Source organism: Chrysemys picta, chromosome 22, assembly GCF_011386835.1.
Source record: "Chrysemys picta bellii isolate R12L10 chromosome 22, ASM1138683v2, whole genome shotgun sequence".
NCBI classification, from domain to species: domain Eukaryota; kingdom Metazoa; phylum Chordata; order Testudines; family Emydidae; genus Chrysemys; species Chrysemys picta.
The window spans coordinates 6,138,576-6,152,522 of record NC_088812.1 but is presented as its reverse complement, the minus strand read 5'-3'; the positions used below and the strand labels follow the sequence as shown (position 1 = coordinate 6,152,522).

Sequence of the window (13,947 nt, the reverse complement as noted above, 5' to 3'; positions counted from 1 at the left end):
GGGTTACATGAACCATTTCCAGACAGGTCACTCCGCCCTGGAATTCCCCCCAGTTGGTCAAATCTCTTGGGGTGGTCCCCAGCGGCTGAAACCCCTCCTGATTGGTAGAGGGCGGTGGCAGGAGTTCTTAGAAGGGTCACACAAACCACCCTGTCCCGGGACTCCCCTTGATTGGTCAATTCTTCTCTCGGCGCGTTCCTATCAGGTTGAAACCCATCCTGATTGGTAGAGGACAGTGGGAGGAGTTCTTAGAAGGGTCACACAAACCACCCTGCCCCGGAACTCCCCTTGATTGGTCAATTCTTCTCTCGGCGCGTTCCTATCAGGGTGAAACCCATCCTGATTGGTAGAGGACAGTGGGAGGAGTTCTTAGAGGGGTTACATGAACTATTTCCAGACAGATCACCCCGCCTTGGAATTCCCCCCAGTTGGTCAAATCTCTTGGGGTGGTCCCCAGCGGCTGAAACCCCTCCTGATTGGTAGAGGGCGGTGGCAGGAGTTCTTAGAAGGGTCACACAAACCACCCTGCCCCGGAGCTCCCCTTGATTGGTCAATTCTTCTCTCGGCGCGTTCCTATCAGGTTGAAACCCATCCTGATTGGTAGAGGACAGTGGGAGGAGTTCTTAGAGAGGTTACATGAACCATTTCCAGACAGGTCACCCCGCCCTGGAACTCCCCCCAGTTGGTCAAATCTCTTGGGGTGGTCCCCAGCGGCTGAAACCCCTCCTGATTGGTAGAGGGCGGTGGCAGGAGTTCTTAGAAGGGTCACACAAACCACCCTGCCCCGGAGCTCCCCTTGATTGGTCAATTCTTCTCTCGGCGCGTTCCTATCAGGGTGAAACCCATCCTGATTGGTAGAGGACAGTGGGAGGAGTTCTTAGAGAGGTTACATGAACCATTTCCAGACAGGTCACCCCGCCCTGGAATTCCCCCCAGTTGGTCAAATCTCCTCTCGGGGTGGTCCCAAGTGGCTGAAACCCCTCCTGATTGGTAGAGGGTAGTGGGAGGAGTTCTTAGAGGGGCACATGACACATCTTGCTTCTGGTTATATGTCCCCAGAAGTAATACCCCATGGGTGTGGGACTTCTGGTGACGGGTGGGCAAGGGGTGGGTTAACGTTTGATTGACAGTAGGGCCCTTATACTGCTGGAGCGCCTTCTTCTATTTGTCTCTGTTCCGCTTCATTCCCCAATCACTCGGCCAGAACAGATGTCACTTATGATCTCAGTTGCCACCAGCTGGACAGTGGGACTTGGGTCTTTCTGTAGGACCTGGAGAGCTGAAATTACAGAGGACAACACGTTATTGAACAGACTGTCAAATCACAGCTAAGTGTGATCACAGAACCTTGAACTACCTGAGCAGAATGATCACATGGAAAAATATGAGACTGGGCTCAGTCCTTCTAATGGGATGGAAAATACATGAGAGATGAATATGACCCACTTTTCATATAGTCACCTCTGCCTGAAATAGCTGGAGACTTATTACCTCTGAATACCACACTACAGCAGCTCTCCAATACAAACAAAGCTTTAGGTTCCTCCACTGGGTCCCTTCCATGCTCTCAACTAGGGGGAGACCCTGACTCTACCAGCAAGTCATCCACTCTGCTGTAAATGAAAGAAGGCCCATTGTTTCAATAGCTTCCACTTTTAAGTTTATTTTCCATCTCTATTCAGGAGACACTGCCTGAGCTCAAATAAACCTGGAATTTAACAGAGGCCAGGTCCAAGCAGGTTTATGCATGATACAGGGCACCTACTGGAAGAAAAAATTGCTGGTGGGAAATTTGAGGTAGCAGAAAGTGGCGACAACTTCTTCTCACCTGGGGAGTCCACAGAGAGCCAATAAAGCCCAAAGAGTGGATAGCACTGGCTGTGGAGGGGGCATTGCCAGGACAACCAGGAGATGTACTGACTCATATCACACCTTCTACAGCTTCCTCCTTTAGGGAAAATTAAAGCGGACTTTCTACTGGGCAAGAGTGAATTTGTCCTTTGCTGTGGGGCTGATGCACTTTGCACCAGTGGTATTGGTTACTGCTGCTTGCCAGCCAAATTCCTTTAGAACTCACTAATGAACAGGACTTCAGCTGTATTTATTACTTACACATCAGCAGATATTCCAGGTCCAGCCATTTCATACGCTGCCTGTCTGTGTGTTCCAGGATGATGCCTAAATACACAATGTAAAATAAATAACAACAGTAATAATAAAACCTTCCCTTGTTGAGTGCAAAGTGATATTAGCAGCCCCTACACAGGTCTTTGGCATCTCCTACTGTGGGCCTAAAGGTGAGCTGTGGGCAAGAGGATGCTAGAGCAGTTTAGAGTTCACACTGAAGAGAATGAGAGAGACATTTTTTAAAAAGAATGTTTCCATAAAACCCATTTGTTCCTCTTGCCACTGCTGTCAGTTATTGGAGACATACTAAGATAGTGTCTTGGTCTAGTGGTCTGTGCAAAGGACTGGGGCCAGGAATAAGTGAGTTCTAAGCAGGGATCTCACAAGGTAACTGATAGGTGAGACGTAGGCCACAATGCCTGCCTGTCTCACATGGGTGTGCTAGGGTGAAGAGGGCACAGGGCCAAAAAGGAGGAACCTAATGCTTCCTTGACAAGGTGGTGTGGCCAGGAACCTGAAACAGCAGGCACTATGGGGAGGCGGGCTGCATGCCTCCCAATGATGAAGTAGCTGTGAGGAGCACTGAACAACACTGTGGGTAGGTCTGCACTTTGATCTAGAGGTATCACTCCCAGTTCAATGGGACAGGCCCACACTGGCTCTGACAGCGATAGCATGCTAACATTAGAATGTAGCTAAGGCAGCACGAGCAGTGGGAGGAGCTAGCCACCTTGAGAATAGACATTGGGGTTTAGATGGGCTCATACTTGGGGTGGTTAAACCTCCTGCTGCTCCTGCCATCGCAACTACTCTCTATTTCTAGCACGCAGGACTAGTGCGGGTACGTCTCATCAAGCTGGGAATTATACACCCAGCTCAAAGTGTAACCATGCCCTACATGACAGTGTCCCTGCCTCTACTACTAAATGACTGCACCGTGCTTTCCCTGCAACGATCCCGAAGCACTTGATAGCAACTAATCCACCACACTGGAGAGGTAGGGATATTAATATCTCCATCTATGGATGGGAAGCTGAGGCACAGAGAGATTAATGGCAGCTCAGCGCTGCACAGTGGGATTGTTTCTGTCTCCCTCAATGGAAATACCAAAAGGGACACTGGGCATCATCTCTCACCAGCTAAGTTGGCTGCAACTGCCCGGATCTCTTCCCAGCTGCTATAGAAGTACGTGATGGTGGTTTGGTACAATTTCTCCAGCAGCTCTGCATTCTCTTTGGCCTAGAGGGAATCAGGGATACATGAGCTCTCTCTGGCTAGAAGTGCCCTTTGACTGCCAGCACATGCTTTTACGAACCACAGGTAAATAAGATAGAGAACAGGTGGCTGGGTAGAAGTGGGAACAATGGGAATCTGTGGCAGATTTACATTTCCCATCACTCTCAATCATATATCCCACTCTTACAGTTATTTACATTATCCATCACACATCCCGCCCCCTGCACACCTCTACACCACCACTCCAATCAATAATCTCAGACAGTTCAACAGCTCACTCACAAGGTGTCTGCAAATGTCCACCTGGAGCTCTTCAGGCTTCAGCTCGGCTGTGCCACCAAGGTGCTCACTGATTGCACTTTGGAGTCTCTTGAGTCCCAAAAACGGTAAACAGAGGTGAAACGTAGCTCTGCATTCCTGAAAAAGAGTGTCACACCATTGAATTGTTCCTTACCGAGTGCTATGTTCATTCAAAGGGAACTCATCTGCTCATCTATTCCAGGATCAAAAAAAGGGATTCATCTGGATGTAATTGGCAGAAAACATGCAGGAATGACTAATAGATGGGAGAACTTCAACTGAAACCTGGGAGGTAGCATCAATGTCTTTTGGGAACAGATATACCAATGAAAGCTGCTGCACCAGGCATAGCTGTGGTCTCTCTGTTCTGGGGAGGCAGGGGCAGACAGGAACAGAGACCTGTCGGGGTCAGACCCATGACCTCTCCTGGATTCTGGTGAGGCAGCCATGGACCAACCTGGCTGGAACTGACTCAGCAGGAGGGCAATGAACTGAGGGGAGAATTTGGGCCTCCATAGCAGGCAGGAATAGCAGAGCTCCCCTGGCATTGGGAGGAAGATTCATTTTGCTTAGTAAATAAGTCACTGTCGGTCTTACCATTGAAATCTCAGGGTTTGGGTCTTGCAGGTGCAGCAGAAGTGTGACCCAGCTCTTTTTAACCTGGTCGGCGAAATAGGTCTTCCATTTTCTCTTTGTCAGCCGGGCCAGGATGCCAAATAGGACGAAGGCCATTGAGCGAAGAGCATCATCCTCCTACAGCCAAGAAAGCCCCGCAAGTTGGTAACTAAGAGACAATCACATCATGCACTTTGCACAGCCATCTCTTCTACGCTAAAGTAGAGTGATTCCAACTACAGCTAGTTGGAAAAACGGTAATTAACCAATTTTTTGTTCAAATTTGCTGATTCATCAAAATATTTTAGAGACAGTTCAGTTTTGATGAAATTCCTCCGGAAGCCAGGTAGGGGTCCTTAGAAACTTGCCTGGTGTCTTTCCAGTGCACCCATCCAGCTCTGTGGCAGCCAATCTAGCAGGCTGATTGGGATCGTGGGCTTCCAGGCCCCCAGCTTCTGGGACCCTGGGAGTCCTGGCTCTCAAATTTGCAACTCCCTGGCACTTCTAGCTCCCAGAGTTTCCTGGGTTCCCAGCACCGGGATAGTCTGAGAGCAGACTGCCCTGGGCCAAGTCTTCCAATAGAGCTAGGTTGAGAATAGTAATTCTGTTTCACAAAGAGTTTTGAACTTTGGGGAGAGGGGTTCCCACAAATAGGAACAAAACCCAAATTTGAAATCTCTAAATTCTGTGCAAAATGGAATTATCATTCCAACCCTTTCACATAAAAATGGTATGGAACAGGCCCAACACTCCCTATTGTACTCTGTAACCCCCATTTCATGGTTATCTAGCTCTCTAATCTAGTATTCAGACTTTCTTTGAGGTTCTCAGTGGCAATAAGGAAGAATAGAAGGGTGAGACTGTGGGAGCAGGGATGTCATCCCCATCCTCCTAATGTTCTCCTCCTCCGTAAAACACCTCTCTTCCCTGGGGCCTAAAATCTCTTCACTCCGACATGAGCAATGCCCAGGGAGTCCACATCATGCATTGTAAATGGAGTCTAATCAAGATCGGTTGAACTGGGGTTGGAGAGATCTGTTCACATACATCGTCAAAGTAAGTCCGGATCTGTTGGGTGAGGTCTTTGAAGGAAGAACCTATGTCCTTCTCTTTCAGCTCCTTCAGAACTTTGGCCAGTGCTTTCATGCTCTCGCCAATGACTTCCGAACTGAAAATGTCATGTAAGGCCCCGATCAGTATGTCCAGAAGAAACTTCTTGTGCTTTTTCACCTGTACAAACATATGACATTAAAGTACACTTATCACTGATCACACTTCTAATAAGTTTTCTTTAGCAGTTATGAAGCTGTGGGAATTTCATCAACCCTGTCTCCCCCCAGAGACCTATAGCTATATTTCAGACCAGGTGCTAGCTACAATGAGCCCAACTTGGTGCCATAATACACCTGTGTAATCCTATTATTGGATTCCTAGTCACTTAGATTCCAAGGCCAAAAGGGACCATTGTGATTATCTGGTCTGACCTCCTGCATAACATAGAACTTCCCCGAAATAGTCTCTGTTTGAACTAGAGTGTATCTTTTAGAAAAACATCCAATCTTGATTTTAAAATTGCTAGGGACAGAGAATCCACCACAACCTTTGGTAAATTGTTCCAATGGTTCATTAAAATTACCATTAAAAATGTATGCCTTATTTCCAGTCTGAATTAGCCTGGCTTCATTTTCTCCCATTGAATCTTGTTATACCTTTGTTTGCTAATGTGAAGAACCCATTATCAAAATGTATTCCCCATGTGAATAGTTATAGACTGTCCTCAAGTCACTCCTTAACCTGCTCTTTGTAAAGCTAAATAGATTGAGCTCCTTGAGTCTATCACTAAAGGGATATTTTCCAATCCTTTGATAATTCTTGAGACTCTTCTCTGAATCCTCTCTAATTTATCAGCATCCTCCTTGAACTGTAGATACCTGATCTGGACACAGTATTCCAGCAGTGCTCACATGAGTGCCATAGTCAGAGGGAAAATAACTTCTTTACTCTTCTTCAAGATTCCTCTGTTTTTACCTCCAAGGATCATTTCAGCCCTTTTGGCCACAACTTCGTATTGGGAGCTTATGTTCAACTGATTATCTGCCATGACTCAAGTTTTTTCAGCATCATTGCTTCCTGGGATAGAGTCTCTCATCCTGTAAGTATGGCCTGCATTTTTTGTTCCCAGATGTATACATTTACATATGGTCATATTAAAGTGCACGTTGTTGACTTGTTCACCCAGCTTACCAAAGGATCCAGCTTGCTCTATGTTTACTGCAAAGAGGTTACTAGGGTATATGAGAGAGCAGAATTTGGCCTAGTGCATTTTGTGCAGCCTCTGTAAACTCTGAACAACTCTCGCTCTTGGTTTCTCTAGTTATGCTGCATTCTATTCAGTAATCTCTCTTACCTTCTCAGGCGCCCCATAGACTAAATTTCCCAGGCCTCTCACAGCCATCTGGCGGACAATGCTGTTCCTATCATGTGACCTTTCTTCCAAGATGCTCAAGACAGACTTAAGGAACTTCTTCTCCCTGAGCATGGGGTCACTCATTAGCTGAAATAAAATCAACATGTCCATTAGCCCCAATATGATCATTAAGATTGGGAATATAATTTGAGCAGACATGGAATACACTAAAAACAACAGGAGTCCTCCTACAGCCACAGTCTTGTGGATACAGACTAACATGGCTACCTCTCTGATACTTGGCACATAAGACACTGTAACTTTATCATTCCACACAAATGAGAAATGTCTTAAAACATGAAGCTTTCCTTTTGGGCACAATTATAGGGATCCACTCACCTCTTGAGAGCCTCTTAGTGGCTGGGTCTGGTACCACAGTCCTTTTCTCACCCTGGCGCACCCTGCCAGCCGACCTCAGTGAGTCTTCTGTGGCTCAGGCCTCTGGCTGCGTCCCAAAGTCCAAATGAACCCCTTCTGGGGTAGTCAAGAACAATCCCATTGCCCTCACTAGGGTCTCCAGCCCCAACTCTGGGTCCTTGAAATTCTGCCCTTTGTTCAAGCTCTCCATAAGCACTGTCCCCTCCGTGGGGCTTATGCCACTGTAGATGGTGGGGGAACCAGGGCCTGCCCATAACTCTGGGTTCCAAACCATGGACCCTGGAAACAGTAGCTAGGCACTGCTTGATTTCAGTTCATTTTTGCTTCTTCCTACCGGCCACTTTTAGCTTCACCCTCACCTCCGGGTTAAAGTTCTTAGGGACCCTCTTCCTGCAAATCCAGCTTAAGCAAATGCTGCCAGAATCAAACTCTGGCTATCCCCTGAATTTCTGTGGCCAGAGAGCAGCCCCCTTTCTTGCCCCTCCAGGTCCTGCCAGGAACTGACCTGCTAAGGCCCTGCAGCTCCTTTTAGCTGAGCCTGATGGGCTCTGATTGGCTGCTTTCATGAGGCCTCTCTAGTCAGACCCAGATTTGTGGCTGTTTTCCTGGGGCAGGGTGTAGTAGGACCACGGGGCCTCTTGTAAGGGGCCTCAAAGCCCAGGTACAGCCCATCACAGGCACAGATCGATTGTTTTTCTTAGAACCAGATGAGCCCCTAAGATAGTTGCTTAGCATAAGTGGGAAATATGATGCCGATGTTAGAGGAAGGCTGTGGAAAGGGCGGATGGTCCAGCTGTTATCACACTAGCCCAGGACTTAGGAGACCCAGGTTCAATTTCCTGCTCCTTCAAAGACCTTGGGCAAGTCACTTAGCCCTTCTGTGCATCAGCTCCCTGCCTGTAAAATAGGAATCATTGTGCTTCCCTACCTCCCAGGAGTGTCGTGGGGATACAGACATTAAAGAGTTTTGAGGTACTCAGATACTACAGTAAGAGAACCTAAGATAGATGTGAATGTATTTGTATGTTGCTTGTTTTATAGTATTAGGACACTAGGTTCATTCAGAAGATCTGCTGAGCTAAACCAGAATTAGGAGCTGTTGGTTAGTATCAGCACTAGGACTTAGCAGAAGAGGTCCAGGAATTCAAACTCTGTCTGTCTCTCTCAGCCAGCACCAATGGTTGTGTAGCTGGCATAGGCAATGACAGCAATAAAAATATCAGAGAGAGAATGACTCAGAAAGGTGTAATGAAATTCCTTGTGAAGTTTCCATATAAAGCAGGACCCATTCTACTGTCTAAAATGACAATTACTCCTATGAACTGAACTGTACAACTCCCGAAAGAAAGGCAAACATGAGACAACAGTCTAATGGTGAAACCGCTCTTCAGAACCCTGTGTCTTACCTGGGCAAGGAAAGCTGTGCTGGTGACTCGGAGGTTTTCTGTTGGGGAATTCACCCAGGGGAGGAGGCTCTGTAAGATCTCAGGTGTTATTAGTTCAGCTCTTAGCAGAACACTGGAAGACAAAATAAATCACTTATGGGGTAGATTGCACACTTCAAAAACTCAGCTGCTCTGAGCATACAGCACTGATATCTAAGAATGGGAATTGTGTGTTTCCACCCAGGGCACCCCCCACAAAGCTATAAACTGGAGGTTCCCTCTCAGCCACTCTATTTGCTACTGATTCCCAAGGATAAAATGATGCCTCCTAGATCTCTTACCTCACCAGCAGACACACTCCCTCATGGTGAGTCTTGGGGTTTTCAAGCAGACTCTGTGTTCTCTGCTCCCTGAGCGCTCTCCCCAGTCTCTCATTCCCAGCTTTGAAAAGCACAGCCTCTAATGCTTGGATAGAAAGCCTGGGGAAAGAGAGGCACAGAACTGCAGCATTCAGTAGGAAGGTGCAGCCTGAACAGAGTCAGGAAGCCCCGGTTACTTGTCAGGTCTGCTGTTCATCGACAGTTCATCCATTGGCAATATCCTGGACACCAGTGTCCCTGGAAGGACTTGATGCCGGGAGGTAAGTTTCAGTCTCATACATCTCATATGACTAGTTTTGCTAGGGACAACATTTTGCAGTCATTTTTTCCTTTCTGCAAGGAGTATGGGCACTAGCAGAGTACAATGATATGGAAAAGATACATGATCAGGACCCAAACACTGGGGACATAGAGTGTGCTGATCAGTAATGGACATTTTGGGGTCATATCTCCAGATATGATGTGACAGAGTGCTGAGGGTTTGCACTTGAGTCAGCACTCTGGTCACTATTAGTACTAATTTGGTTCCTCACAGAAGGCCTAATTGGACAGAGGTGTACCTGATTACGAGGTCAGATTGGGGCTAGTGAGTCAAGGAACCAATCATTCCATTAACAGGGAAACTGTATAAAAGGACATGGGCAGGAGCTCTTTGAGGGGAACAGACAGAGAAAGAAACTTGGGTGACCAGATATTTGGAGCTTTATCTTATACGGGTACCTGTTACCCCCCACCCCCTGTCCTGATTTTTCACCCTTGCTGTCTGGTCACGCTAGGAGAAACAGAAAGACAAAAAGCTAGGAGAGCCTGACCAAGTGAGGTCTCTGAGTGGAAACGCCTTAGCCCTGACTTTTGGAGAAGAGTTTAGAAAGTTGAGGTACAATATAAAGGTGCTATGTATTGGTAGGGGGATTAAATAGACTATATGTTGGCGCTTACAAGCAAGAAAGTCTCAACGCGGTCTGTGTTTGTGGAAGATGTGGGGGTGCAACACCCCTCTCTGTCACAGCTGGGGGCTCATCAGGGATTTCCCTGTTATCTATGCAAATGGAGAGCTTGTTGGAGAAGCCGGTGTAGAGGTTTTGGCAATCTGGGTGATGGAGGGAACACTGAAATGGATGGTGAAGCAGCAAAGAGAAGTGTAGAACAGGGGTTCTCAACCTTTCTGTTTCTGAGCCTCCCCCCACCCTCAACATACTACAAATACTCCATGGCCCAGTTCCAGGCCTCTGCCCTGCCAGGCATCAGAGTTTGGGGCTCCTGGCTCTGGTTTTTAACCTCATGGGGTGCAGAGGCTCGGGGCTTTAGTGCAGGTGCTGGGCCTCAGGGCTCCAGCGTGGCTGGGCTCAGAGCTTCAGCTTTCTGCCCTAAGCCCCAGTTAGTCTAATGCCAGCCCTGCTTAGCGGACTCCCTAAAACCGGCCCGGTTGAGAACTGCTGGTGTAGAAGACCCCACAGACCTTCCAACAAGCCCACCATGCAGAAAAACAGCCTTTGCTTGCCTGGTAGGTTTAACAGCAAAAGAGCCTTCAGGAATTTATATGGGAGCAAGCCCAGGTCTGGCAACAACTCCTCCAAAGTTTGGCCAATCCTGTGACAGGAAATGGAAACCAGGCACAGGAGATCAGACTCTGTAAAATGGGACCTGCGAACAACCCTGATGCGTTTTTGGGGTTACTCTTAAAGGAGCAGCAGTGATACCTCATAGGGACAGAACGATGTGGGGCCTTCAGCTGACACCCTATTTAACCGGGGAAGCACATATATGGGTCTTAGTGATTAGCGGGCAAGAGATTATGACATGATTAAGGCAGTCATGCTGGACTAGGTGGGGCCTGTCCACAGAAAAGTACTGCCAGAAATGGAGAGTTGAAAGATGGATTATGCCTCTGTGCATTTGGACAGAAATTAAAAGATTGGGCCACTCATTGGTAAGGCCAGATACTCAAACTGTGGGGGAGATCATGGACTGCATGATTCTGGAAGTTTCTTCAGAGTCTCCCTGAGCATACCCGAGCATGGGTTACGTGGCGCCAGCCAGTTAATCTGGACCCCACAGTTAAAGTTACAGAGGAATTTGCAGAGGCGGACATTCCCAGAGTGAGTCAGTGGTTTAAGGGACTAGATTTGAGAAGGACCAGAGTGCCTCCAGCTGGGAAGGGCAGCAAGAAGAAGAGGGAGGCGCCTCAAGGAACTGTAGTGGGAGCTTGGCCTACAGTGTGCTACCGACATAGGCGTGAAGGACATCTAAAAAGAGACTGTCCTAAAATAGACGGTGGGTTTGCAGTTTTGTGGCTGGGATAAGACTCCCAGGCAGGAAAGAAAAAAGAAAGTACCTACCATATCGGTGTGGGTAGGGAGGAGCCACGAAAGGGACTAATGGACACAGCTTCATCCTGTTTGTTAATCGGGCAGGAGTTAGTGAAACCCCACTGGAGACTTCCCAGAGGTAGGATCAAAACTGAATTTGTACATGGGGACAATACATTCTGCCCAATGGCAGAGATGACTCTGGAAAGCAAGGGGAAGTTTAGGCAGAAACATGTAGGGGTAGTGGATGGATTGCCCCACTGCCTTCTACTGGGCATGGACTGGCATCCCTTTCTAACAGGGACATCAAGGCATGTATGGAGGCTCAGGAGGGTGGAAACAAAACCTGAAGGGCCAGGTAAAGAGGAAAGATATGTAAAGGGGCTGGAGGAACCTAGACATGAAAGTACAAGCCACAGAGAAGGTGAGGATGCAGAAGTCCCCTGAGAGACAAGAGGGAGGAGAAAGAAAACAAAGGTCAAGAGTAAAGGTGACTTAAGATCATCCAGTGGGGTCAAACAGTCATCAGAGCCCTTACCACCAGGATCTCAGGAGTGGGCATCCCGAGAACACTTTGGAGGGACTCAGCACAGTCTGTGTTCATGGAAGAGGCCGGGGCACAGCATACCACCCCTCACATATAGGTACCTAAAATGGGCCTGCACATGGGCCAACAGCATGAGCAGAATATACACTTGTATCTGCAGCGCCAGCAATCACATAGCTAGGTACCCATCCAAGTGAACAAATTCAAGTTTTGTGGACCAAGCTTAGGCACCCATGTTTGAAAACCTGACTCACTGTGGCCACTACATAAGATCAGCCTTACTGGGTCAGTCCAATGGTCCATCTAGTCCGGTATACTGTCTTCCAACAGTGGTCAATGCCAGCTTCTTCAGAAGGAATGAACAGAACAGGGCAATCATGAAGTGATCCAATCCCTGTTGTCCAGTCTCAGTTTCTGGCGGTCAGAGGCCTAGGGACACCCAGAGCTTGGGGTGTATCCCTGACCATCTTGCCTAATAGCCATTGATGGACCTGTCCTCCATGAACTTATCTAATTCTTTTTTAACCCAGTTATACTTTTGGCCTTCACAACATCCCTTGGCAATGAGTTCCACAGGTTGACCGTGTGTTGTGTGAAGTAGTACTTAGGTTTATTTTATAGCCACTGCCCATCCATGACAGAGTTTAGATCCTGGTTTCCTAGGAAAATTCAGAGACATTATAAAACCCTGAAGTCTGTAATTTGAGCACCTTGTTGGCACAGAATAAAGAAACACAACAATAGAAACTAATAATGTTGTGAGATTGGTGGGAAATGTACATTAATGGGCTATCAGAGCTGAAGTCAACTGATGACTCAGGAATCTCTTAGTGTTAACTGGCGAGGGGCACAGAGTGGGTGCCGAGTGGTCTGGTATGTACATTCTAGTTCACTAAAAGATTGCCATATGAGTCTCAAATAAAAGCCCATGTCACCAATATCATTGTGAAACACATGTACAGATGCGGTGTAAAGAGTCATGTATATGCATTGAAAATTACATTTTTATGATCTGTGTCTAGGGACTAGTCACCAGGAAAGGTGAAAAAATGGTTTTCTTTCAGGGAAGAAATATTTATCCATCTGTTTCTTTATCTGTAAATTAAGCATGTAGGGTTCACATTCAGTTCAGAAGGACTGTGAGAACTTCAAAGAAAGAAAAGTAACAGGAAGTAGACAGGGGGTGGGGACCCAATTTTGGGGTACACATCAAAGGTGTGCTCTAGTATATTTGGGGGACAAAGAAGACACCCTGGCATCTTTCACTTAGGAAGTAGATGGAAAGTGATAGGGACAGCGGGGTTGCTATCAGGCGTGGTTGAGAACTTTGGGTGAGAAACATCTTTAGACAGGAGAGGAACCTGTTGGTTAAGTTTAGTCTCTAAGAGCATGTTATGATTTCATTTTACATGTAACCATTTTTGCTCACATTCTTACTCACTATCACTGGAATCTCTGTTCTTGTTTGCACTATAAATATATCTAAGTGCTGTGTGTTTTGCCGTATAGTATAAGTAATAAAGTATAGAGTCTAAAGTATAAGTAATAAACTGGTGTGTACTGTTCCATTGGGAACAGCAGACCTGGTAATTCTGTGGGTGTTCAGTGGATAAAGGTCTGGACACTATATGGAACGGTCAGAAGACTCGGGGGTTGGTGTGTACCTATCACTAACCTGTACAAAGAGTCTGAGGAAGCCTGGATGGCAGTGTTTGTTTTGCCAGAGCCTGGTCGTTTCAGGGAACTGACCCACAGCAGGCACAGACAAGACTTCCTCACTCTAAGGTCAGGCAATGGTAAGGTGCCTCGTAACCCTGGGAACTCCTGGGGAGTGTCACACAACTCTATTGGAATTCTCTTTGTTTCTCTCCCTTCCTTCTAATTACCGGCAAGGGTCGCCCTCAGTATGTTGTAGGTCTTTTCGGAATTCCCTCCGGCTGCTTATCCTTGGCAAAGGCATCTCCTGTCCTAGGGTTCGGCTGACCTGCTGCAGGAGAACAGGAAACAACTCTGGGAGCAGCTCCTGGACAGCTTTGCTCGACTGCAGTGCTGACACCACCTCAAAGACGGCACACGTTGCCTGAAAGGAGAGAATGGTAAAAACTGAGATCTCTTCCCAACACCATCACACCCTCTCTCCCCTTCTGAGATCTGCTGTACTAAATTCTCACTTCCGCCAGTAACGTGAATGACTGCGAACAAC

At 47.2% G+C, this 13,947-nt stretch overlaps 1 protein-coding gene across 1 annotated transcript; it reads right to left on the bottom strand.

Moving 5' to 3' along the window:
- Positions 1-1,147: 1,147 nt before the first annotated feature.
- LOC103307359 (protein maestro-like) lies at positions 1,148-8,980 on the bottom strand. The gene is made up of 9 exons (XM_065576468.1): positions 8,850-8,980; positions 8,530-8,641; positions 6,686-6,832; positions 5,326-5,508; positions 4,261-4,416; positions 3,646-3,780; positions 3,264-3,366; positions 2,113-2,178; positions 1,148-1,279 (listed from the first exon to the last, which is right to left on the bottom strand). Exons 3-9 carry the CDS (start codon positions 6,827-6,829, stop codon positions 1,182-1,184), a joined length of 885 nt encoding a protein of 294 aa, XP_065432540.1. The 5' UTR covers positions 6,830-6,832; positions 8,530-8,641; positions 8,850-8,980; the 3' UTR covers positions 1,148-1,181.
- Positions 8,981-13,947: the final 4,967 nt, after the last annotated feature.

Bases quoted from the DNA above. Each gene is read 5' to 3' on its own strand.
- LOC103307359 (XM_065576468.1), bottom strand. From the start codon at position 6,829: ATGAGTGACCCCATGCTCAGGGAGAAGAAGTTCCTTAAGTCTGTCTTG. The intron at 4,417-5,325 runs GTATGTGAACAG...TCTTGGCTGTAG, and splicing joins TCCGGACTTACTTTGACGAT to GAGGATGATGCTCTTCGCTC. The intron at 2,179-3,263 runs GTGAGAGATGAT...TTGTGTATTTAG, and splicing joins AGTTGCAGCCAACTTAGCTG to GCATCATCCTGGAACACACA.